Source organism: Sorex araneus, chromosome 1 (genome assembly GCF_027595985.1).
Source record: "Sorex araneus isolate mSorAra2 chromosome 1, mSorAra2.pri, whole genome shotgun sequence".
Classification (NCBI taxonomy): domain Eukaryota; kingdom Metazoa; phylum Chordata; class Mammalia; order Eulipotyphla; family Soricidae; genus Sorex; species Sorex araneus.
The window spans coordinates 246,183,615-246,210,097 of NC_073302.1; the positions used below are offsets into that span (position 1 = coordinate 246,183,615).

At 47.2% G+C, this 26,483-nt stretch overlaps 2 protein-coding genes across 2 annotated transcripts in view; both read right to left on the minus strand.

Moving 5' to 3' along the window:
* COG3 (component of oligomeric golgi complex 3) overlaps window positions 1-12,558 on the minus strand; it is a 64,485-nt gene extending 51,927 nt beyond the window's left edge. Inside the window, exon 1 of the mRNA XM_004604579.2 lies at window positions 12,253-12,558. Within this exon, the coding sequence (XP_004604636.1) occupies window positions 12,253-12,426 (174 nt within the window). The 5' untranslated portion in view covers window positions 12,427-12,558. The remainder of the gene's footprint in view (window positions 1-12,252) is intronic.
* A 9,562-nt stretch (window positions 12,559-22,120) lies between these two features.
* The window catches only part of SLC25A30 (solute carrier family 25 member 30), a 32,667-nt gene continuing 28,304 nt past the window's right edge, over window positions 22,121-26,483 (minus strand). The window contains exon 10 of the mRNA XM_004604580.2: window positions 22,121-26,464. Within this exon, the coding sequence (XP_004604637.1) occupies window positions 26,423-26,464 (42 nt within the window). The 3' untranslated portion in view covers window positions 22,121-26,422. The remainder of the gene's footprint in view (window positions 26,465-26,483) is intronic.

The window sequence follows — 26,483 nt, forward strand, 5'->3', positions numbered from 1 at the left end:
GATACTAAGGAAGAAGAAGAACCTGATTACTTCCTTTTCTAAAACTTTAGCACTTAGAGCATGGCATTACACAAGACATAATTTAGGCCTTAAGAAAATGTCTCCCCATCTATTTCTCTGGATAAAGAAACGTCATCTGAAAACAGTAATTTCTCTCTAAAGCTAAAATATGTTAGATGCAAAATATACCATCACTCATTCATAGCTACAACCCTTTAAATAGCAGAATTTTGGAGTTGTGGAGCTGGCTCAAACAGCCGTACACACATTTGGCATGTAGGATGCCTGTCTGACCCCTCGTACTAAATGGTGCACCATCAGGAGCAAACCCTAAGCACCAAGCTGAGAGTAGTCCCAGAATATCACCAGGTACGGCCCCCAAACCATAAAAAATAAATAAGTCTGGGGGGCTGGAGTGATAGCACAGTGGGTAGGGCATTTGCCTTGCACACGGCCGACCCGGGTTCGATTCCCAGCATCCCATATGGTCCCCTGAGCACAGCCAGGGGTAATTCCTGAGTACAGAGCCAGGAGTGACCCCTGAGCATCGCTGGGTGTGACCCAAAAAGCAAAATATATATATATAAAAATAAATAAAATAAATAAATAAGTCTGGGGGTGAAGGGCTGTACCTGGGTTCTAGAATGGTAATTACCTGCTGGAATGGCAAAGCACATTCTACTAACAGTCTGGTTTGAACCTTGTTCTTGCTCTCTACAATAGGCAAATGATGTAATGCATCTAATCCTCAGTGTTGCCTCTGAAAATAAGAACTGCAGTATCTGTGTCATCGGTCTACTATTAAGAATCAGGAAAGCAAACATGTGAGAAAATAGGTGACTCTGAGAGCTGAGAAGCTGCAGCGCCAGAATGCAGGAAGGTCCTCCTTGTGCTTTCTCCCCACAAGTGAGTCTGCCTCAATAATCAGGGGGTACTGGATCTATGGATGAGGGTCTTAGAAAGGGCATCACTGTACATGGAAACTTTTCCAGAATGCTGACATCCTCCCTGAGTATGTGAAGACTGTAGCGCAGTGAGAATTAGACTGCTCAAATCTGGCGAGAATCTATCTTAAGTCTAATGTGTCACCAGCAGGGCCCGGAGAGACAACTCAACGGCTGAGCACATGGTTTGCATGGAGGGGGACCTGTTCCGTTCCATTCCCAGAATGGTGTGGTCCCCAGCGAGGACCCAGGAGTACCCTTTAGGCACCACCAGGTATGGCCTGGGAAACAACAACAGAACAGCAAAATAAAGCATCACCAGAGGACAAAGAAGCTATGCTATGGGACTAGCAGTATCTGGTATTGGTAATTGCCAATTACCTGTCTCCTTGGAGAGGGGCAGGTACTCCAGCAGGCAACACCACACCTGGTCAGCATACAGCCCTCCACACAGTAAATGTTCAGTAAATCCCAGCTACTGTTGTCTGTCCTATGTCATTATTATTCCTATTTATCAGGAGCAACCAAGTAAACTTATAAATCTAAACAGTACTTTCTTAGGAACAGAAACATTAATAAGCTACCTTTCCCAAATGAGACTGCAGTGCCCAGGAGAGAATCCAATGGGCTGGAATGCTGGGCACCATAAGGTCCCTAAGCACTGCCAGGAGCACCATGCTGCCACCCAAGGACTAAAGATGCTAAAGCAAATGGTCAGTAGAGAGAACCAGAGCAACTACAAAGCCTATACCAAGTCCAGCTGCTGACTAGACTAACCCAGTCTCCTGCAAACAAGCTAATCAAAGAGGAGCACTCGGATCTCTGGACTTTAATACTATCTCCATCATGTGCACAATATCCAGGGCTCAATCACATTACATTAAAAAGAAAAGGGAAAAGAACTCATTATCCAGAGGCTAGGCACAGCTCACACAGACCCAAGGCACCATCCCAAGGCTGCCCCAGCCACTGAATATAAGCAAGTCATTGTCGACAGAAAAGGCCATCAACAGAGGCAGACTCAGCAGTGACTTGACTTTGGAGCTATCAGGAAAGAAATTCTAAGTACCTGTGGCTGATTAATATGCTAAAGACTCTAGTACAAGGTGAGAGATGGACTTCAGTGGTGTACATCACCTGCATGAGGCTTGAATTTGATCCCTGGCACCCAAACAAATAATAATAAATATATAAAACAAGGACTGGTGGGGCCGGAGCGATAGCACAGCGAGTAGGGCGTTTGCCTTGCACGCGGCCTACCCGGGTTCGATCCCCGGCATCCCATATGGTCCCCCAAGCATCGCAAGGAGTAATTCCTGAGTGCAAAGCCAGGAGTAACCCCTGAGCATCGCTGGGTGTGACCCAAAAAGCAAAAAAAAAAAAAAAAAAAAAACAAGGACTGGTGTGAGAGCATAGTGGGCAGGGCATTTTCCTTGCACGTGGCCGATGAGGGTTTGATTCCTCCATCCCTCTGGGAGCCCGGCAAGCTACCGAGAGTATCCTGCCCGCATGGCAGAGCCTGGCAAGCTACACATGGCATATTCAATATGCCAAAAACTGTCTCACAATGGAGACGTTACTGGCGCCCGCTCAAGCAAATCGATGAACAACGGTAAGACAGTGCTATAGTGCATATAAAACAAGTACAAATGAAGCTAGTAATGGAGCTCATGATAAAATATATGCCATGGATGTGTAAGATCCTAGGTTCAACCCCTGACAATAAGCATATATACTATATATAGGCAAAACTGTGTATGTGTGTAAGCACAACTACCATTTTGAAAGTTACTACCAAAATATATATAAATGAAATGAAAAAAAAAAATGACAATGTTCAGCCAAAAATGAAAACTGTAACAAAACTAAAAAGCACTCTAGTCGGGCCCGTGCTCGGCTCCGGCCGGCCGGGTTTTCGCCCGGGCGCCCATGCCCCTGCAGAGCCGGTGGATGTGGAACAAGCGGGAACCAGAGACAGCTTTAGGAATTGGGGTTCCAGCAAGTGCCTGCACCCATGTATGGAGACTGTGAATTAAGCCTTTGCCCCACGCCGGCTAACGGAGGAAATATGTAATTTCTGGCAGAATTTTCCCAGGACTTTATACAGAAATCCAAAACCGCGCGGACGCTGCTGCGTCCGCGCAACTTAACATTTATAATTGTCATCAATGTGAAAGGGTTCCATTTGAACAGGTCAGACTTGGGGGGGAAACTCCAAATAATAACAGTAAGTTTTTGTTGAAATATTGAAGGTTCTTAATGTAATAGCCACCTCTGGACTATGAGCTAAGCAAAAGCCCCACGCTGGCCAACGTGGCGTGGAGTACACCATACTATGAGGCGCAGGAAGGGTGATGAGGGGGAAAAATTAAAAAAAAAAAAAAAAGGAAAAGGAAAAAGAGAAAAAAAAAGAGAGAGAGAGAGTTATGTCAACTATAGTGAGTTTTGTGTTGAATTATGGAATGTAATCAAGGTAAAGAAAAAATGAAGTGAAACTCATTAGTTATACAGTAGGGGGTAGGGGGTGGGGGCGGGGGGGTAAACTGGGGTTTCTGGTGGTGGAATTTGGGCACTGGTGAAGGGATGGGTGTTTGAATATTGTATAACTGACATATAAACCTGAGAACTTTGTAACTTTCCACATGGTGATTTAATAAAAAATTAAAAAAAAAAAAAAAACTAAAAAGCACAGTCATAGAGATGGAAGAGCTGCACTGAACTCACTTGGACACACAACACAGCCAAAGCAAGGACCAGCCAACTTGACGACACCAATAAAAAACACACACAAAATTAAACAGCGAGAAAACAGCATGGAAAGAAACAAACTGTAATGAAGCAAAGAAGCTCAGAAAGGGTGAAGGAGAGAGCTCCAAGGGCTACAGAGCATGTTTGCACACACGTCGCATCCATCCCCACCGTGGCAGTGCTCTCCTGAGCACCACCAGCACCATGGAGAGCGACAACCGTGGTGGGGGGAGGAGGCGAGGCAAGCCAGGTATAGCCCCAGAGCAGAGCCCAGGATGGCCCAATCAACAACCACCACCAAAGAGCTGCGAGAATTCATTTCTAGAAGACTAGCACTACAGGAAATGGTTTGTTGGGTTTCTGGCTTTTGCGGTTTTTTAACTTCTTTCCTTCATTTATTTCCAGGGAGCACTACCAGAAGCAACCCCTGAGCTGGGAGCAGCCCCCCTCCCCCGCGCCCCCACCAACTCACTGGGTATGGCCAGAATAATTTAAAACACGCAACTCTAATGTCACTGAAATATAATGGGCTCTTTTTTTCTTTTCTTTTCTTTTTTTTTTTTTTTTTTTTTTTTTTTTTTTTGCTTTTTGAGTCACACCCAGCGATGCTCAGGGGTTACTCCTGGCTCTGCACTCAGGAATTACCCCTAGCGGTGCTCAGGGGACCATATGGGATGCTGGGATCTGAACCCGGGTCGGCCTCGTGCAAGGCAAATGCCCTACCCGCTGTGCTATTGCTCCAGCCCCTGGGTTCATTATTTTAAAAGTTCCAGCCAGAAAGGTAATGAAAGGGTTATGTGCTTGCCTCGCATGCAACCAACAAACTTCTGCCCCTGGTACTGGACATGGACCCCTGAGCAATACTGGGCAGGTGTAACCCCTGAGCACAGAGCCAAGAGTAGGACAGGAGCACTACCAGGTATGGCAGAAACCCCCTCAAACAAATAAATGAACAGTCGGGAGTAAAAATGGACTTTGTTTTGTTTGTTGTTTTCAGGCCACACCAAACAGTGCTCAGGACCTACTCCTGACTGCGCTCAGGAATCACTCCAGGCGAGATTGGGGGACCATATGTGGTGCCAGGGATGAAACCCGGTTGATCTTGTGCCCAGCAAGTACCCTACCTGCTATACTATCTCTTCATCCCCAGGAGTAAAAAATGTTGAAATAAAAAGCAAGTTTTCCTTTCTCTCTACATTACCCTTTCATTTTTCTTCTCTAAACCAGGTTTATAGGGGCTGGAGCAATAGCACAGCGGGTAGGGCGTTTGCCTTGCATGCGGCCAACCCGGGTTTGATTCCCAGCATCCCATATGGTCCCCTGAGCACCACCAAGTGTAACTCCTGAGTGCAAAGCCAGGAGTAACCCCTGTGCATTGCCGAGTGTGACCCAAAAAGCAAAAAATAAAAAATAAAAAAATAAATCAGGTTTATAGTTAGAGAAATAATTATAGGAATTTGAAGATAGAATGGAGAACTTGGGAGGGGGAGTGGAAAGAAGCCAAAAGTAGAGAATTTTAATCAATCTTTTATAGACATTATTTCATAACAAAGAATTTGTGCACATCATCAATAAAACTAGAAAGTAAAACCTCCTGTATCCACAATTCTTTTGGGGGGTAGATAGAAGAGAGTTGGGGAAGGACATGGGGAGAGGGGCATTTGGGCCACACCTCAAGGTTATTCCTGACTGTACTAAAGAGACCATATGTCAGAGTCAGACCCAGGGCTGACTGATACAAGGCAAGTGCCTTAACCCTTGTACTATCTTTCCAGTCCCCTTAACCATATTTTCAACTAGTTTAAGCATTTTCAATATTTTAATCTTTGATCTGTAATTATAGAAACATTTAAACATTGTGTCTGAATTACAAATTTTAGTTCCCACCTACTGACTCCCTGAGAATAGTACTATTTACTTTTATATTCTCAAATTCAGTCACCTCTAAGATTGTTTGAATTTTATGTATCAAGACAGAGCAAGTCGTAAGAGCATTTATAACTTAAATAACACATGCTTCCGGACTTCAATAATCTACCGAAACTAAAGGTTTGTTGATACCATGTGTATTTTTGGTGTGTCACACATTATTTTTTGCGCGAAGGGGAATGCCTAGTGATGCTCAGGGTTACACCTGGCTCCGCACTCAGAAATCACTGACTCTAACATTAAATATTATCTACAATAAATAAAATGCATGGGGAGCCATGTGGGATGCCAAGGATCAAACCCAGGTTGCCCACATGCAAGGCAAGTGCCTTATCAGCTGTACTATCTCTCCAGCCCCTGGTGTGTCACACATTTATTATTATTATCATATCAAAAGGATATAGGGATGACATATACATGTGTTCAGTTATCTTGAACCAAAAATTTTTTTTACTAGTTTACTTTCTAAAATAAAATCACGTGTAAACTCTGAGTACTTGAAAATCTACTACAAATATTTCAAATAGAATATGTAGGGGCCAGATCGATAGCACAGCGGGTAGGGCGTTTGCCTTGCACGCGGCCAACCCGGTTTGATTCCCAGCATCCCATATGGTGCTCTGAGCACCGCCAGGAGTAATTCCTGAGTGCAAAGCCAGGAGTAACCCCTGTGCATCGCTGGGTGTGACCCAAAAAGGAAAAAAAAAAAAAAAGAAAAGAATATCCCAAATAGAATGTGTAATCTTGATCAGCAGTTTTCAAGCATCATGTTCTTTTATACTAGTTTGGGTCTGTAGGTAGAAAAAGATTGAAAACCACTGACGTAGATGTTGGGAAAAATAGAATGACTTTAATTTATTAAATAGTATTCTATTAGATTAAGAACAAAAATTGTTTTCGAGACCCAGCAAAACCTCTTTCGGCGTGGGCAACTCCTCGCAGAATGTCTCCAGCCTGAGAACTAAGCCTCTGCCCCGTGCCCGCCCGGGAGGAGAAAGGTATTTCTCTCTCTCAGGTATTTCTCTCTCTCGCCTCTTTCTCTCCGGGGATGAAGGGCGCGGTGGCTGCCATATTAAAGGACACAAGGGTGCTCTTGGGAAGGTGGGAGGCACCGGCCCCTCCCACCGCCGAGACATGCGTGCGGCCCCTCCGCAGCTGCACAAGCGTGAATCCAGACCCAGCAAAACCTCTTTTGGCGTGGGCAACTCCTCGCAGAATGTCTCCAGCCTGAGAACTAAGCCTTGGCCCCATGCCCGCCCAGGAGGGGCAAGGTATTTTTTTTTTCTTTCTCTCTCTCTCTCTCCCTCTCTCCCTCTCTCCCTCTCTCCCTCTCTCCCTCTCTCCCTCTCTCCCTCTCTCTCTCTCTCTCTCTCTCTCTCTCTCTCTCTGGATATTAAGTCCATATTAAGACGACCAGACGAACACAGATGGGATTTACGACAAAAACTGCAGCAAAAGGACACGAGGGTGCTCTTGGGAAGGTGGGAGGCACCGGCCCCTCCCACCGCCGAGATGTGATCCGGGGATGAAGGGCGCGGTGGCCGCCATATTAAGACGACCACAGACTGGGTTTTCAAGCCTGCAATTATCTAATATCTGGAAGAAATCTTCCTGGACTTCTTGTTAAAGTAGAGAAATTCAAAACCGCGCGGCCGCTACCGCGGCCGCATGACCTTATTTGTCTTCACAGTAGGTCTGAATCTAGTGGGGTACTCCTAACAACAATAGTGAGGTTTGTGTTGAAATATTGAATGTAACCAAAGTAAACAGAATGTAAAATGAAACTTATCAGTTACAAGGTAGGGGGTGGGGGGGCGGGATGGGAAGTGTACTGTGTGGGCTTTTTTTTTTTTTTGGTGGTGGTATATGGGCACTGGTGAAGGGATGGTTGTTTCAGCATTGTATAACTGAGACCTAAGCCCGAAAGCATTGTAATCTTCCACACGGTGATTTAATAAAATAAAAAAAAAAAGAACAAATATTGTTTTCAATCCTAAGCCCTTTTAAGTATCAGAAGCAGGCAGGCTTCCTGTCTTATTCCTTGTTCTAACTACCATCCAGACATTTTCTCCCAAACAAAGCAACAGAAGACAAACTGCAGTTACTTTCAAAACAGTTGTTTTGGAAGCACCAAAACTAGGACCAAAAAAATAGTTCAGCAGTCAGGTACCTGCCCTGCATGCAGCTGACATGAGTTTGATCCCCAGCATCCCAGGTGGGCTCTGAACAGGAGTGCTCCCTGAGCCCACTCAGCAGTAAACCCTAAGCACAGCTGGGTGTGCCCCACCCACCGAATTACAGAAACAAACACCATACACAAAAGCAATAAAACACACTGTTTGGGGCCAGAGCGATAGTACAGAGGGTAGGATGTTTGCCTGACCACAGCCAACCAGGGTTCAATCCCATATGGTCCGCCAAGCACTGCCAGGAAAATTCCTGAGTGCAGAACCAGGAGCAACCCTTGAGTATCACCAGGTGTGACCCAAAAAGCTAAAAACAAATAAATACAAATACCAGGATAACCAACATTGCTTTTAAGATCACAGAAGAAAACGCTCCCAAGTACCTTTGCCCAGCTACCTTTACTCACAAGTTGTTGAACAGGATGGCAGATCCAGGGGGGTGTGGTGGCAACACAAAACATTTGCCAGTTCTAACCTCTCATTCATCCCTGAAAATGTCCGAATGCCTCTGACTCACTTTACCCTAATGGCTTTAGAGCTAGAGTGACACCGCCAGAGAAAGAACACAGACCTCAGTGCCTGGCTGACAATCCTGAAGAGCTACCCTAGAGTTTATGCAAATAGGGACTCTAACATTAAATATTACCTACAATAAACTACCAAGCCTCGCCTGACCAGCTGAGCAGGTACAGGGAAAAAGAAAACAAAAATAGCCAAGCAAATCTGATGACCTCCCCTAACACAGTTTCAAATCTACTTCGAGCACTATTCTGGAGAAGTATCTCACTTTTATAATCAATCTAATTAATTAATTACCTCACAGAAACCTGCTGTTGCTTTCTCTGGTTGGAAAAAATCATTAAAAAAGGTACAGAGGAGACTCAAAGCTTTCCAAAGGGGACTGGCCTCTGTCTCCTTTTCTCTCTGTCTGAGTGATACCCAGATCAGCTCAGAACCATGAGGTTCTAATCTGTATGTTTAGGTGTCCACCACTTGGGGGGAAAGCACACAAATAATGCATGTGAATAGGAAGCATACCAAGTACAATTTATACATACGTTTTCACTTAATTTTTATAACTTCCCATGAAATAAATAATCCCCGTTTTAAAGAAGGTTCAGAGAAGTTAAATACATATAAAGTCTCACAGTTGTACAAAAAGAACCAGGAAATCTTTTATGGCCTTATCAAGAATCACTGAATTCAGGAAGTTCCGTGTTGAATCCTTGGCACCAAGTGGTCCCCGTGCACCAAAGGGAGTGGCACCCCAGCACTCCCTTTGTGTGTGAGGGAGAAATACAACATTGGAGAAAAAAAAGTCACTGAGTTCAGCAGGAAGAAAAACAGCACTACTAAGAAATCTGCCTTGGCTACAATAGATCAGTGTACCTAGTTCTAGCTCAAAAAATAATAATAATGGAAAACATAAAACTCCTTACCAAGATAAGACAAGCTCTCCTTCAAAAGAGAAAGTTATTTCCTAAAGTTAACAGTTTTATGATATTCACATAGTTCACTGGTCAGATTATGCAGGAACTCTTTTAGCTCCTGGGAATTGTGGGACATGAGGAAAAAAAAATTTTTTTTTTGGCTTTTTGAGCCATACCCAGCAAGCTCAGGGATTACTCCGGGCTCTGCACTCAGGAATTAGTCTTGGCAGTGTTCAGGGGACCATACAGGATGCCGGGGATTAAACCTGGGCCAGCTGTGTTCGAGACAAATGCCCTGCCCTCTGTACTATCACTCCGGCCCCCTGAGGATATTCTTTAGGTATACCTACAGGACAAAATAAAAAGTGAAAAGTGAAAAAAAAAATAAAAAAAATAAAAATAAAAAGTGAAACTTTTATTTTTCAGGACTAATGTTACAAAAATGGTAACAAGGATGAAAAATAAAATTTCAGGCTTGAAAGATAGTAAGGCACTTGCCTTCAGTATGTCAGAACTGGATCCCTGACATCACCTATAGTTCCAGAACCCCACCAGGAATGATACTTGAGCATGAAACCAGGAGCAAGGCCTGAGTATAGTCAGATGTGGCCCAATATCTGGCTCCCCAAAAACAAAACTTAACTACCATTACACTGAAAAGATACATGAAAAAACAATTTCATTTCCAAAGTCTTCCCACCAAACATAAACATTTCAGCAAAAGGAAACGAGGACTGTAGGGAATTAAAAAAAAAAATGAAAAAGTCACTTTAGGGGGCTGGGGAGATTGTACAGCAGGTAAGGTGCTTAGCGACCCAAGTTCAATCCCCAGCATCCCATAGAGCCGGTCAGGAGCGATTCATTAGTGCAAAGCCAGGAGTAACCCTTAAGAACAGCTGGGTGTGGTCCAAAAAACGAACAAAAAAGTAATTTTAAAGGTTCCAAGCCAGATAAACAATGGCTATTTCATTTTCACAAAAATTTTAAAAAAAAAAATCAAGGCTACATGTCCAGAAGTCACTCGTGGAATCCTCGACCATATCAAGTTCATCTTCCATCTAAGACCTCGTACTGCTTTTCCCTCCAGTGAAATGTTCTCTAGTTGTGCAAGACAGCTTCTCTTTTTCCATGGACTTCTCACCTTAGCCTGTCACTTTCTTGGAAAGACCTTTCTTCCTTATTTAAAAGGACACTGCTAAGGGGCCAGAGCAACAGTACAGCGGGAAGGGCTTTTTCCTTGCCCGCAGCTGCCCAGGGTTTGATCCCTGGTATCTCATTAGCACCAACAGAAGTGGTTCCTGAGTGCAGGAGTAATCAGCAATCTCTAAGCATCACTGGGGGTGATCCAAAAAGACAGAAAATTAAAATTAAAGGACACAGCTCATCCCTCTCTGCCACACTATCCTGTTTCACTCGCTTTATTATCATGGAGTTTCCTCTGGACTGAACCCGCGTTGCCCCTTTTTAACATGCTCTGATCACCACAATTATGTCAGCTCCATGAGGCTGGAGATCTTGTTTTATTTTTTTAAGCCTCGATTCCTGGCCCACCGAAGGCACACGTTAGATGACTGCATCAGAGAAATGGTAGGTGTGACACTGCATAAATGTCAATGAACAGGGTGAAAATGAAGGTTCCACTTGCTTCCCTCCCAATCATTTCCGCCGTACTCAGTAAAACAAGCTTCTGGGGCTGGATAGTACAGCAGGTAGGGCGCCTGCCTTACACAGTATCACCCAGGTCCCGTCCCCAGCACCCCATCCCCGTAACACCCCCAGGAGTGCGGAGTCAGAAGTCAGCCCTGACCACCGCTTGGGTATAGTCCCAAAACACAAAACAAACAGACTAAAAAGAATCCCACTGTGGCCCAAGGCAGTCAAGAGCAAGACGGGTTACTTTTCTTAGGGTTCTGTTCCGAGAAACAGGTGCGGGGATGTCTAGAGCATCCTGCTGCGGGTGATCGGCCCAATCGGAGAGAAGCGCCCTGGAATAATGGCAGAGCAAACAACTGCCACGAGCCAGGGGCACACTAGAAGTCACAGAAACGCCCACCCGCTTCCTCACTGGCTTCAGGCTCACAGGGACCCCAGCACCGCAGAGGGGAACAGGGATAGCCTGGAAAGAACCCCCGCGTTCTCTGGCAGTGATGAGAACTTGCCGATCGCGGCACTTTTAACCTTTACCTGCTTTCCGCCCCAATCCCTCCCGCACGGCCCACGAAGAACGCTCCCCAACGCCAGGAGTGCCCACCGCGGCCGATGAAAGAATCCCGCTCACCCTTGGCCTTCAAGAACACGCAAGTCCCGAGGGACCTCGAACCACGCAAGCTTACTTCTCGGACGGCTGACCCGAGCGAACCGCACGCGGTCACCCGGCGTTAACATCCTAACTGGTAATCCGAGCTTTAAAAAAATAATGATAGTGCAATAAAAATTAATTTAAATTTTTAAAATTAGACCCTCCCCTAAGAGTGGGCTGACCCGGCTTTCAAAGAACGCTCGCGTAGGGCGGCTTTGCAAGGGAGCGAACCGATCTCCTCTCCCGGAACCTGCCTGCCCTGGGTCGCGAGCTCCGGGCTCGGACCGGGGATGAATGAAACCAGCCCTCGGGTTTCGGGTTTCGGGCTGCACCCCGGGCGCCCGAGCAAGAGGAAAAAGTTAGGTCAGGCATTCACTGAGGCCGCAGGCAAACGCCCAGAGGCGGCTGCCCGGCACAGCCCTGCAGCCCTGCAGCCCAGGCCCCCGCCCCCACCCCCGGGGTCGGCGCCCTCGCCCGCCCGCTCGGCCGGGAGGGTCGTGGTGCACAAGGCACAGGGCTCTGCAGGGCCAGGGCGCCCGGGCCTAACCGTGGCCCGCGGCCCCAGGAGGAGGGCTGGAGGCGGCTGGACCAGGCCTGACAGCCCGGGAAGGGGCGGGACCGCCCCCACCAGGGGTGCCCCCCACCCGCACCGGACCCCGGGAGCTGGGAAGAGGCGCGAGCGCGAGGTGCATCTCCGCCCCCGCTCGCCACCTCACCTCGATGGGCACCGGCAGGTTCTCCGCCGCCGCCTTCAGCTCCAGCACCGAGTCCCTCTGCCTGTCGGTCAGAGGCGCCTTCGTGTCCGGTCTCCGATCCCAGAAAACAAGCTTCTCCCGAGCGTCCCGCTCCGCCGCCGTCTCGGACGGCAGCAGCAGCGCCGGCTCCGCCATTGCCAACGCCGCCGCCCCCGGGGCCCACGGCGAGAGCCGTGCGCTGGGGACCCCGACCGAGAGGTCCGGGCCACTTCCGGGAGGACCGTGGCTTCCAGCGCGGCACGGCGTCCGGGTGGGGCGGACCGGAATAGCTCGACCCCGGAAACACTTCTACGATCCGGGGGCGGGGCCGAGAGCCAGGACTGACGTGGCTTTAAACCCACGACAAATACTTCCGGCCCGAATACCGAAGTAGAGCCCGCGGACGGAAATCGGTATGCCCCTACCGGAAGTCTCTTCCTCAACTTCAATAACTTTATTGTACCGTGATGTTCAGATTATGGACAATTGTGAACCCGATCCCTCCGGCAGGGGCCTTAGTGAGCCAGTTCTGCAGCAGCTCGGTGGTCTGCGTGAAGCACCGTTTTGGACTGTGCTTTCTGCGCTCATTTATTGATGAGCGCCTGTAATATGCAAAAACAAAATGAAGGAACTCATGTTAGGTGATGACGATGGGGGCGAGATCTGGCCATTGAAACTACACCCGGGTGTAACCAATTCTGTGAACTTTGGAAATTCTGCAATGGATGTAACCAATCAAAATACTTTGGTGCCCACCACCACCAAGATGCCACGTAAATTAGGACCGGTCTTCTGATAAATCACCTCAGCACACCTCTCCAGCCATCACCGAGTATCAACGGACTTCTCTCTCCTAGCCAGATTCGTATATGGTGGGCTTTGGAACCCTGATCCGAGTTTGAGAGCCTTGAGACATTTCATGTCACCTCCCTCAGAGACCAACTCTGAGGACTATGTGTGAGCAAGAACCTCAGTGCAATGGCATGTCACATTTATATTGCATAATAACATTTCATGATAGTATATTGTGTGGGGCTGGAGAGATAGCACAGCGGTAGGGCGTTAGCCTTTTACGTGGCCAACCGGTGTTCGATTCCTCCGCCCCTCTCGGAGAGCCCAGCAAGCTACGGAGAGTATCCGCACGGCAGAGCCTGGCAAGCTACCCGTGGCCGTATTTGATATGCCAAAAACAGTAATAATGTCTCACAGTAAGAGTGTGCCCGCTTGAACTTACTGGTGCCCGCTCGAACAAATCGATGAGCAACGAGATGACAGTGACAGTGATATTGTGTGAGGACTGAATACACTATTTGTTAAGACATGTACGTAGTGTTAAATCCTGCATCTAGTGGATTACTCCCATATGTGAAGTTATATATGCCACCTAAACAAAACAAGGAATATAAATTTATCTGACATACAGTAACTCCACCCCTCTTAAAGACTAAAATACAAAAATACATAAAAGTTCTGGGCTGGAGCACAGCAGGTAGGGTGTTTGCCTTGCACGCGGCCAACTGGGATTCGATTCCCAGCATCCCATATGGTCTCCTGAGCACCGCCAGGGGTGATTCCTGAGTGCAGAGCCAGGAGGAACCTCTGTGCATTGCCTGGTGTGACTCAAAAAGCAATATATAACATATATATGTGTATATATATATATATATATACATACATAAGTTCAAAGAGTTGGTTGAGCCTGGGAGATAGCTCAAAGCACATTGTATTGCTCTGATTAGACCTGCCTCTTCATGGTCCCCCAGCAACCACAGGGAACAGCTGCTTGAGCACCAGGCCAGGAGTAACCCCTGAGCATCTCATATTGTTGCCCGAGCCCCCACAAAATAGATTTTATATAGTCTATGAGACATCATTAATAGTAATAGCTGGAAATAGGCAATATCCAACATTGAAAAATTGAATCAAAAATTTATGGCACGTGGGGTTGGAGCAATAGCACAGCAGGTAAGGTTTTTGCCTTGCACGTGGCCGACCTGTGTTCGATTTCCAGCATCCCATATGGTCCCCTGAGCACCGCCAGGGGTGATTCCTGAGGGCAAAACCAGGAGTGGTCCTTGTGCATCACCCAAAAAGCAAAAAAAAAAAAAAAAAAAAATTTTGTGGCACAAGCTAGAGAGACACTACAGTAGATAAGGTACTTGACTTCTTGACTTGCACTAGGAATACTGTTTTATCCCCAGCATCACCAAGAATGATGGTAAGATGGAGTCAGGAGTAAGCCCTGAGTACCTGTGGGTGTGCCATCCTTTCACCATGCTCCCCCCCCAAAAAAATAATCATGACGTAAGCATGACGTAAGCATGACGTAAGCATGACGTAAGCATGTAACCTGTCATTTAAATCATGCTGTCAATTTCTATAGCAAAATGATAGTATTACATTATGACCTATAAAATTAAATGCCCGAGATCATACTGATAAACACCCTATTGCATAAATAAAAGGAGGAGGGGAAAACTATTCTTCAGAATTCCAACCTATAAATGTTTAGTGAATAAAATTAAAAGTCATTTTTAAGTTTAGCATAATAATAGTTAACAACAGGTAAAAGCTAAGGATGCATGCTGAATCAGTGTGTGAAAGTTCAGCTGACAACCCTACACAGAGCAGGAGAGAAAAATTGTAACTTTAGCTTACTCCCATACTGGGATGTGAGCTTGGAAAGACTGTGGGCCTCAGTACCAGGGATACCTGCCTCCTGTCTGTGCTCCAGCCCCTGGCCCTCTTACAAACGTCAGCACTTGTGCTGCGCTCGGGGCGCCCCCTGGTGGCTCTTGCTGATCCACAATCACCGAAGACTTGTATTCACAGAACAGGAAGCTCTCTGGCTGTGGCCCAAAATGAAACAAAAAAATTCCTTGGAGACAAAAAAAAAAAAAAGCTTGAAGTTCTCGTCGTGTGCCCTGTTCTACCGTAAGATAGGAGTAAGTAGTTCAAGTGTCCAGACACAAAATGATGGCATAACCGAAGGAATAATTAACACCAGCACCAGGATATTTGCTCTATTCTATTTCATTGCTTACAAGAAAGTCACAAGGTGGAATCACTTAAAATATTTCTAGGCACCACTGTGTGTTTGTATATCCTTCTTGAATTTTCAGAGCATATTAATTTGGGATTTCTAAGGGCATTTTCATGTGCAGTTCTCCAGCCTGTTACCAGAACTTCTCTCAATTTTTTGGGTTTTTTTTTTCTTTTTTTTTTTTTTCCTTTTTGGGTCACACCCAGCCATGCACAGGAGTTACTCCTGGTGCTGCACTTAGGAATTACTCCTGGTGGTGCTCAGGGGACCATATGGGATGCTGGGATTCGAACCCAGGTCAAATGCTTGCAAGGCAAACGCCCTACCCGCTGTGCTATTGCTCCAGCCCTCGATGTTGATTTTAAAGCTTCAAGTATTGGAAGTTTTGTCTTCCTTTTAAATGACTCCCTTCCCTTCTCGTTCACACATCAGTGACCTGTATAAATCATCATTCAACTTTGACAACTTATTTAAGTGCAGCTGTGGCTTAATTTCATGGTAACAGAAAAATTGCTGTTCTGGATCAGAAAAATGGTAGCTTAGAATTTGGAACTAGAGCCAGAGTGAGGGTATAGTGAGTCAGGTGCTTGCTTATCTTGCACACACCCAGCACTCCATATGCTTCCACAAGCCTGCCAGGAGTGATCCCTGAACAAAGAACCATGAGTACACTGGGAACACAGTCAGGTGTGTCCCCAACCCTCAACCTCAGCTCAAAGAATTTGAATCCAATATTTAAATTTCTTTTTTTGACTTTTAGGCCACACCAAGCAATGCTCAGGAATTACTCCTAGCAGTGCTAGGGATGCCAAGGATCAAACCTGGTTGGCCGAATGCAAGACATATGACCTACCTGCTCCACTGTCATTCTGGCCCTGGATTAAATATTTAGGAACAAAAATAAATAAATAAATATTTAGGAACAAGGCAAATTTTTGAAGAAAGAGATACATAATTATCTTTTTTTGTTTTTTTACTTTTTGGGTCACACCCAGCGATACTCAGGGGTTACTCCTGGCTCTGCACTCAGGAACTACTCCTGGCGGTGCTCAGGGAACCATATGGGATGCTGGGAATCGAACCCGGGTCAGCCGCGTGCAAGGCAAATGCCCAACCTGCTGTGCTATTGCTCCAGCCCCCATAATTATCTTCTAAACCATCAACCTGAAAAAACTATGAACTGAAGAAGCCAGAGATAGGACAATAAGAAACTTGCCTTGCACGAGGCCAACCTACGTTTGATCCCTGACACCCCATGTGGTTCCCCCAAGCCACATGAGCAGTGATCCCTGAGCACAGTCAGCTGTGGCCCAAACACCAACCAGACAGTCAAAGCTTATGAATTGCATGTTTGCTAATAATAAAATTAAAACAAGAAAATTAATAAACTTCAGCAACATTGGTAAAACATCTCTGGAAATAGAGATAAGTTGATTTAAAGTGCTTTTTAAAACACCTTTTAATATTTGTTCAAAAGCTGGTGATCTTAGTTTTTTTAACAAAGGCTTTATATACAAATATGTTCAGGTAACACTGACAAGCATTTGAAAAACATTAAGTATAGCACTGGCACTGCAGCAAATTTGTTTGGTGGCCTGCTAATAGTTGAAAATGTTTATACTGTAGGTGGGGAGCTGGCTCAAAGGCGTGGAGCACACAGTTTGCAGGCAAGGGCCCCAGGTTCCAGCACTGGCACTATATGCTCCAAATACCCCTGAGAACCACTCTGGGCACAGAGCCAGAAGTCACACCCAAGCATGCCAGAGGTGACTCCAAAACAAAACAAATAATAAACTGTTTAAATTGGGTCAGAGATGTAACTCATCAGCAGAACACTTGCCCTGCATGGATTCCAAATTCCAGTCAGAGGTCTGAAGTATGCCTGGAATTTGGAGTTGAAGGTAGAAAAGTGACAACCCCTTGAGGCCGTAGAGGAGGGAAAAGCCTGAAAACTCGGGGGTCAGAGCGTGACTTCTTGGGTAAAGCACGTAACACCTGGGTTTGATCCCGGGCACTGCCCACTGAAAGGGAACAGGAAACAGAACCCCAGGTTCTTTGTCTTGGGACTTCCTTTGCCTTGGTGTTTTAGGTGGATGCCCGGTATCTAGGAGCAATTCCCCTCAGGCTTGTCAGACCCCTTGCCTGGACCCTACTCCAAACTGGCTCTCAGGGAGTCGAAGAAATAGTACGGGGGTAAGGCTCTTGCATTGTATGCACCTGGGTTCAATCCCCAGCAACCCATATGGTCCCCTGAGGACCTCCAGGAGTGGCTCCTGAGCCTAACTCTCCCCGGAAAGATATGCAAACATCACAGTAGTTCGGTCCCCCGGTAAGCAAGTGTGTGAGTGCCAGTATACAACACTGCCACCCCCTGCCCCGTGCCCCAGCCAGCACTACAACCAGGATATATCCCAGTACTGTGGAAGGAGCGTGGCCCCTGGCAGTGAAACCACTGGAGCAGCACGAGCCCCGGCAGGTGTGTGAGCAGCACAGTCTGGTATGTGGCCCCTGCTGAGTGCCATAGTCAGGCCATGGCAAAGACATCAGTAGAGGGAAGGGGAAATGAATTAAGGGCACTGGGGGGCACTAATGCATTTTTGGTGGAGCTTTTGTTTGCTTGTTTGTTTTGCAGGAGGGTGTGTGCCCAGCAGCGCGCAGGGGGCTATTTCCAGCTTTGTGTATGGGGAAACACAGGGTGTCAGGGATCAACCCAGGGCTCCTGCATGCAAAGGAGCTGGCTCTTGCCTTGTATGTGCTCCAGCCCTTTGAGCTCTCCCCGCCCCCAGCCCAATGCATGGAGAATTGTTAGTTTGGGGGTTGGTTTGTTTGGGGGCCACATCCAGCAGTGCTCAGGGCCTCAGGTACTCAGGGATCACTCCTGGCAGTGCTTGATGACCAAATGGGATGCCAGGGATCTAAGGCAAGGTCATCTCTCCTGCCCCGTTACTTTGTGATTCAAAGAAAGAAAAAAAAAAAGAACCCTATATAAATTGGAGTTCTGTGACTTCAAAACCAGAAGAGCTAGGGCCAGAGCTCTAAAGGACCCAAGTTTGTGTTCTTTATTGGTGCTTAGCTGCTATACTTTCAAAAGAGTGCTACAATTTTAGAATGTTTTGTAGAATCCCTGTGGTACCATAAAGAAAATTGCCACAAAGTACATACAAAAGGAAATGAGAAAAGAAATTTAAGCATAATCACTGTGCCCCAAATCAATTAAATACAAAAGAAAGTTAATCATGCAGGTAATGAGGACAAAAAGCACAGAGAGAAAACAAATCAAGGCCAGTCCTGTGAGTCCAGCATTTCCTGTCCTGCTGACCAAACCTGTCTGTCCCCATCATGAAAGAAACACCCTCCCCACACACGCCATCCTGTTAGCTGTTGCTCTGGGGAACCTGATACCCACCTTTAGATCCATTCTCACTTACAGTAAGTAGCAAATGCTTCTCCCCCGCCCCCTTCCCCAGAGTTCAGGCATGCAGTTAACAGAAACCTGCATCTCAGATTTTACATATTTCATAATACTTGCTGGTTATCTTTCCACATCTAACTGTTCTCCTAAGAACAGGGTAAAACAATTGCCCAAATTATAATCTAAGCAGCAGACACACAACACACACACACACACACACACACACACACACGTATGCACAAAAGACTTACAGCTTTTTGCTCTTGGTTCCATCATTTTCATTAAGATTTCCAGATTGGGGACTGGAGTGATATAGCAGGGAGAGCATGCCTTACATATGGCCAACCCGGGTTTGATCCCCAACATCCCATAAGATCCCTGAGCACCTCCACGAGTAATGTCTGAGTGCAGAGCCAGGAGTAACCCCTGAGCATCGCAGGGTATAACCCAAAAAGCCAAGATTAATGAACTATTTCTGGATTTGGGGGCCGGAGCGACAGTACAGTGGGTAGGGCATTTCCCTTGCATGCAGCCAACCCAGGTTTGATCCCGGCATCCTATATGTTCTCCCAAGCATCGCCAGAAGTAATTCCTGAGTGCAGAGCCAGGAGAGATCCCTGAGCATTGCTGGTTTTGACCCAAAAAGCAAAAAATTTTTTAAAAAAAAATTAAAAAAAAAGATTTACAGGGGCTGGAGCAATAGCACAGCAGGTAGGGCATTTGCCTTGCACGTGGCCGACCCGGGTTCGATTCCCAGCATCCCATATGGTCCCCTGAGCACCGCCAGGAGTAATTCCTGAGTATAGAGCCAGGAGTAACCCCTGTGCATCGCCAGGTGTGACCCAAAAAGCAAAAAAAAAAAAAAAAAGATTTACAGATTGGGGCCACATCAGGTAGGGAGCTTGCCTTACATGTAGCATGGCTCAGATTTGATCCCAGCATCACATGTGGTCCCCCAAGTCGACCAGAAGTGATCCCTGAGTGCAGAGCCAGGAGTGAGTCCTGAGCAGTCAAGTGCCCTCCCAAAAAGGTTCTCAGACTGGGGGCAACACCTAGTAGTGCTCAGGAGACTTCGCATGGTACCAGGGATTAAATCAGGACCAGCCACATGCCAGGCTTAACCCTGTACTATCTCTCCAGCCCCTCAAGACTTATTTGGGTGTTTTTTTTTGTTTTGTTTTGTTTTTTTGCTTTTTGGGTCACACCTGGCGATGCTCAGGGGTTACTCCTGGCTTTGCACTCAGAAATTACTCCTGGCAGTGGTCAGGGTACCATATGGGATGCTGGGAATCGAACCCAGGTGGGCCGCATGCAAGGCAAACGCCCTACCCGCTGTGCTATCGCTCCAGCCCCTCAAGACTTATTTGGAAAAAGAAAACAACACAAATGGTGGAAAGGAATCTGGGGGTCATTGGTGGAAGGATGAGGACAGAAGGTGGAATTGGAGGTGGGAACATTCTATTTCTGAAACCCTATATAAATACTTTGCAATCATGGTCCCTAACTTTTTCATTAAAAAAACCATATATGTATATATACTATTTTTATGAACCACACCAGGTGGTGCTCAGGAGCTACTCTCAGCTCTGTGCTCTGTGGGTTATTTCCAGCAGTGCTCAAAAGACTATGTGGAGCTGGAGATTTAATCTGGGCCAGACACATACAAGGTAAGCACCTCAACCAACTCCTAAACCTAAGCCTCTGATTCCTAATGTAATGATGATGATGACGAACCAGGTTTGCTTTTTTACCCACTTGTTATTTTATACCAACCTGCTGATCCAGCTCTAGTCAGCACCACATGCCAGCAGGACTGAGGGGGCAGGAGAGCTTCAGACACTGATGTCTTCACGTTGATGAAGGTCCAGGGGGCCTTACCAGGACAACCCTCAAACACTCCCTGGTTTGTGACTGAGCTGCATAGTATTTCACCTCATGTCAGTGTCACGGTACCCCAGAGAATTGTTAAGATGATTCTATAACCCTATGGCAGAGATGTTGCAGTCTCTCAAGGGGCCACTCGGACTCAGATCCTTGGGGGCTCGAGAGGTAGAACAGAAAAACAATTCACCAAATAGCGACAGCAAAGCAGTACGTTTATCCAAGAATACACTGGTCAGAGGGAGACAGCAAAACCCCGAGGAAGGTCGGCTTTTCATCTTTTCATCTTTCTTGGGAGCCCTACAGGGTTCTCTGGGTAGTAAAGTGAATAAGGCAGACTAGTGTGGTTGTTTTCCCTCATCCAATTGTCACTTTTTGTTTATTTTTGTTTGGGGGCCACACCAGCAGTGCTCAGGGCTGAGTCCTGGCTCTGGGCTTACACCTGGCTCTGTGTAAACAAATTAATCCTGGTGGTGGCCAGGGAACCATTATGTGGTACTGGGAATGGAACCTTGGTCAACCATATACAAGGCAAATAAATGCTCGCTGTCCTATCTCTCCAGCCCCTAATTTTAATTTGTATATTTTGAAGAGATTATTAACTGGGGCCGGAGCGATAGCACAGCAGGTAGGGCGTTTGCCTTGCACGTGGCCGACCCGGGTTCGATCCCCGGCATCCCATATGGTCCCCCAAGCACCGCCAGGAGTAATTCCTGAGTGCAAAGCCAGGAGTAACTCCTGAGCATCGCTGGGTGTGACCCAAAAAGCAAAAAAAAAAAAAAAAAAGAGAGAGATTATTAACTAAATGAAGTCAAATAGCACAGCGGGTAGGGCATTTGCCTTGCATGCGGCCGACCCGGTTCGATTCTTCGGCCCCTCTCGGAGAGCCTAGCAAGCTACTGGGAGAATCCTGCCCACACGGCAGAGGCTGGCAAGCTAACCATGGCATACTCACTATGCCAAGAACAGTACCAAGTCTCACAATGCTCGAGCAAATCGATGAACATCGGGACGACAGTGCTATTAACGAAATGATTCCAGTTTTGAAATATATGCCTAGTATAAATTCTTTCAGAGGGCTCTTTTAGCTTTCTTTAGGGCAATGCTAGTTGAGTGGGAGGGCAGGAGTGGTGCAGGAGGGGAGACAGGTGTGGGGTGCAGTGTGAGGGAGGTGCCGGGGATGAGTGCCTGGCAGGGGCAACGTGGGCAGGGCACAGGACATTTCTAGGCAGGTTTCACTGATGGCTTCCACGAGACCCTTCCCACACAAGCTGGGGCAGCCAGACTGGGACATCTGCCGTGGAAGCCAATTCGGACCACGACAGTCAGTTTCCTAACTGCGGTCTCTACATAGCCTTCTGTGCTCTTTGCAGCTTGTCTTTGTTTAAACATTTTCCTTTCTCTGAAAGAAATACAAATCATGTTTATTGTTATGTATTACTCCAGCCTATTAAATAATGAAACAAGATTTAAGCCACCGCATCCAACAGTATTTAAATAAAGAGTTCAAGATATAAAGGCTTATGGAAAATTTATTGTTTTTACAGACTATATAATATTTCTAGCACATGAATTAATATGGAAAATAGGGATATTATTTATATCACAGATCAGCAAAATTCAGCATAAATGACTGTAAATCCACCAGTAAATGAGAAATCCATTTTCCTCATGTGGTTATAAAAACTAAAAGCCCTTTTGCTATGCTTTATACTGCAAGGGGATGGAAGGATGTGGAGACACCATCCAAAAGCAGGGGAACCAGGTCTCCCCACTCATTGCATTACTTCTTCGTTAGAGCTTCAATAATCACATCAACTCTTTCAAGGAACAAAAGAACCTACACAGAGTGAAACTCTGTTATCCAAGTGTTTATTAAATCAACGTAGAAGAGCAGCCAGAGCTCAGGTAACGGGATTGTCCTGCACACAGCCAATCCTGGTTCAAAACCAGGCATCCCATAGGGTCCCAAGAGCACTGCCAGGAGTAATTCCTGAGTGCAAAGCCAGGAATTACTTCTGAGCATTGTTGGGTGTGGCCCTAAAACAAACAGAGGAAAACTTTACGTAGAAGAAATTGTCTAGTTGTCTTTAAAACACCTTTTTTCTGTTTGTTTGGGGGAGGGGACAGGCAGGTGAAGGTCTCCCAAGCAATGCTCAGAAAACCAGTAGGCTTCCTGGTGCTACTCAACCAAATGGTCAGTGGCTGAATGCTTGGATCCAAGGATTTGTTGCCACTAGGGCATAGTGGTGCTGGGGCCACACCCCACAGTGCTGGGGGCCTCCAGGGCCACACCCAGCAGTGATAGGGGTCCTCAGGGTCACACCCAACAGTGATGGGGGCCCTTAGGGTTTACACCCAGCAGTGACGGGGGCCCCAGGATTACACCCAGCAGTATGAGGGCCCCAGGGTTACACCCAGAAGTGATGGGGGTCCTAGGGTTATGCCCAAAAGTAATGGGGCCCCGAGGGTTACACCCAGAAGTGATGGGGCCCCCACAGCTGCACTTCAGGGTGCCAGGGACCTCTAGGGCCACACCCCACAGTGCCGGGGGCCTCCAGGGCCACATGCAGCAATGATGGGGCCCCCAGGGCTATACCCCATGGTGCCAGGGGCCTCCAGGGCCACACACAGCAGTGATGGGGCTCCCAGGCCTATACCTCATGGTGCCAGGGGCCTCCAGGGCCACACCCAGCAGTGATGGGGCCCCCAGGGCCACACCCCAGTGCCAGGGGCCTCCAAGGCCACACCCAGAAATGATGGGGCCCACAGGCCTATACCTCATGGTGCCAGGGGCCTCCAGGGCCACACCCAGCAATGATGGGGCCCCCAGGGCCACACCCTAGTTCCAGGAGCCTCCAAGGCCACACTCAGCAATGATGGGGCCCACAGGGCTATACCCCATGGTGCCAGGGGCCTCCAGGGCCACACCCAGCAGTGATGGGGCCCCCAGGGCCACACCCCAGTGCCAGGGGCCTCCAGGGCCACACCCAGCAGTGATGGGGCCCCCAGGGCCACACCCCAGTGCCAAGGGCCTCCAGGGCCACACCCAGCAGTGATGGAACCCCCCAGGGCCACATCCTACAGTGCTGGGCACCTCCAGAGCAGTGAGGGGCCCTCAGGGCCACTCCCTGCTATTATGGGGAGCACTTCCGGGCTACACCTGCAGTGCTAGGGCCCCCAGGGCTGTATACCAAAATGCTGGGGACCTCCTAAGTCCTGCAGTCCTGCAGTACTGGGGATGAAACACCCAGATCTCCTACATGCAATGCCTGAACTCTAGTCCTCTGAGCAAGCCCCATGGCCCGAAAACAGACTTGTGTTTTTCAGTGGAGTTTGAGGTTTCTTTTCATCCTGGTATGAACGTGTACAAAACTTTAGCAAATTGATATGATGCATATTGTGACATTCACTACTTCTCAAAGTGAACTTACTTCTACCGTTTTAAAAGAGATGAGTATATTTTAACATGAATTATTTTCTAGATTAAAAACCAAAAAAAGACTGTGTTAACTCAAGAAACAGAAGTGAAAACCTTTCAACACACAGTTCTTATCGCATCAATGGAATGTTATGGTAAGAAGAAACACAATTCTTCTCCAAGGATCTGGTTTAGCTTAGCTCTCAGCTTCACATCTGGAGTGGGCGTAGGGGGGGTCTGGACTTCCACCCTAGCCAGGGGAACAACTCACAGCCACCTGTCACCCTGCCCTGCTGCCATCTTCCTTTCTCATTTTATTATCTGGCTTGATTTGCTTTGGGGCACTTCTCAGCATTGCCTGGGGACTCAGGGCCACTCCTGGCAACACTTAGATGCAGCCATGATGCGCCAATTAGGCCTGGCAGTGATGTGGGCCACCAGGGCTACCTGCGCTAGGTGTCTGGGGGAGCTATGCGGTGCCAGGGATCAAACTCGGGGTCACAAGCACTCAGGCTTGCACTGATCTATCTCCCCAGCCCATCATCTTATCTTCTGAAAATAACATTCTGTTTCAAAATCTTTTTCAAAGTAAACCTTAAAGAAGACAAGGTGGAAATAACTGGGAAGTAAACACCCCTCTAAAACACTTACATTCCTTCCACTCGGCTTCAGAGAAAAGTAACTGTAAGAGCTAAAGTAGCGCGCGCGTGTGTGTGTGTGTGTGTGTGTATGTACACACATATATATATACATGGGGAGGTTGGCAGGGGAGGGCACTGGGAGTGTGGGCCAGTTTGGGGCCTGACCTGACTGCTCAGGAACTATTCCTGGATCTATGTTCAGGAGTAATCCCTGGTGCTGCTTGAGAATATCATGGTGACAGAGATTGAACAGAGCTGGCAAGGCAAGTGCCTTAACCCTTAAGACTATTATTTCCTGCCCCCAAATCAGGAATTTACCCACTTGAAATTGCAGAGGTGAAGCCAGAGCGATGGTACAGCAGGCAGGCATGTGGCAGACCTGGTTCGATTCCTGGCACCTCATACGGTCCCCGGAGTCCCCCAGGTTTGATCCCTGAGTGCAAAGCCAGGAATAAGCCCTGTGCACTACCAGTTGTGGCACAGAAACAAAACAAAAAACCTGCAGAGGCAACTTCCCTGGAGACCCAATCAGTAGGTATTTCATGCTGCTCTAAGGATAGAATAGAAGGTACCCAAGTTAACATATCCCATTGTGGGGGAGAAGGGCAATCTTCTAGAATTGAAACTACTAGGAATTCTGGTATTTTTTAATTTTGAAGAGTAAGAAAACACAAGAAAGAAGGAAAATGACTCGTCTCCAGGACAGGGAAGATGTTACATTCCTCTTACCAGGAACTGGGGCCAGAGGGATAGTACAGAGGGTAGAGCCTTTTCCTTGCACGTTTCCAATCCCCAGTTTCCCATATGGTTGCCCCAAACACTGCCAGTAATTTCTTTTTTTCTTTTTTGCTTTTTGGGTCACACCCAGCGATGCTCAGGAGTTACTCCTGGCTTTGCACTCAGGAATTACTCCTGGCAGTGCTTGGGGGACCATATGGGATGCCAGGGATCGAACCCAGGTCGGCCGCGTGCAAGGCAAACGCCCTACCCGCTGTGCTATCACTCCGGCCCCTGCCAGTAATTTCTAAGTGTAGAGCCAGGAGTAACCCTTGAGCATATTTCTAGGTGTGATCCCCCCAAAAAAAAAGAAACTGGATGAAACAGATCTACTGAAAAAATGGTTTGTACAAATAAGCAAACATTTTCCATCTTCACGAATTAGGAAGTCCGAGGTAAGAACTATTTTAACAACTGTATCCCAAATTAAAAACTGGGAAATGGTTTCTCAGATCCTGCCCCACTAGGAAACTATGAAGCAGTGCAAGGTTTCAGGGATCCCTCTCCTAACAGATGAAAATGTTAGGATCTAGTCAGCTGACAAGAAGCCAAGGTCCCTGCCAGTGACAGAACACTTAACTCCCGGTTTACTCCGGTCAACCCTGTTCCCAAACAGTCTTCCAGACAGTCTGGATTCCCGGTGACACTCTGAGGTGGGTGAGGCGTTGCTCTCCTCGGGAGTCAGTGAAGCTCAGCTTCGGGCAAGTTTTCTTCAGTAAGAAGGAAGCATGCACTTCACATGCAATCTCTGATGCTGAAGGGCACTTGAACGGTCAGGACTCGAGCCTGGATGTGAGGGTGATGCTGCCAGGCCCCCAACTTGCACACAGCCATTGGCACTAACCCCGTCTCCCTTTGTGGCTCACACCTCTGGAGTCTGACCAGCCAAGCAGTGAGAAACATGTGAAACGCAGGGAGTGTCGCTGGGCCGAAAGGGAGCATTTTGCAGAGGGTTAGCTCACTGCCGCCTGGACTTGTCACAAATCCAGTTTCTTCAACTGCTCGTATGTCACAAAGAACTGTAATTGGTGATTAAGG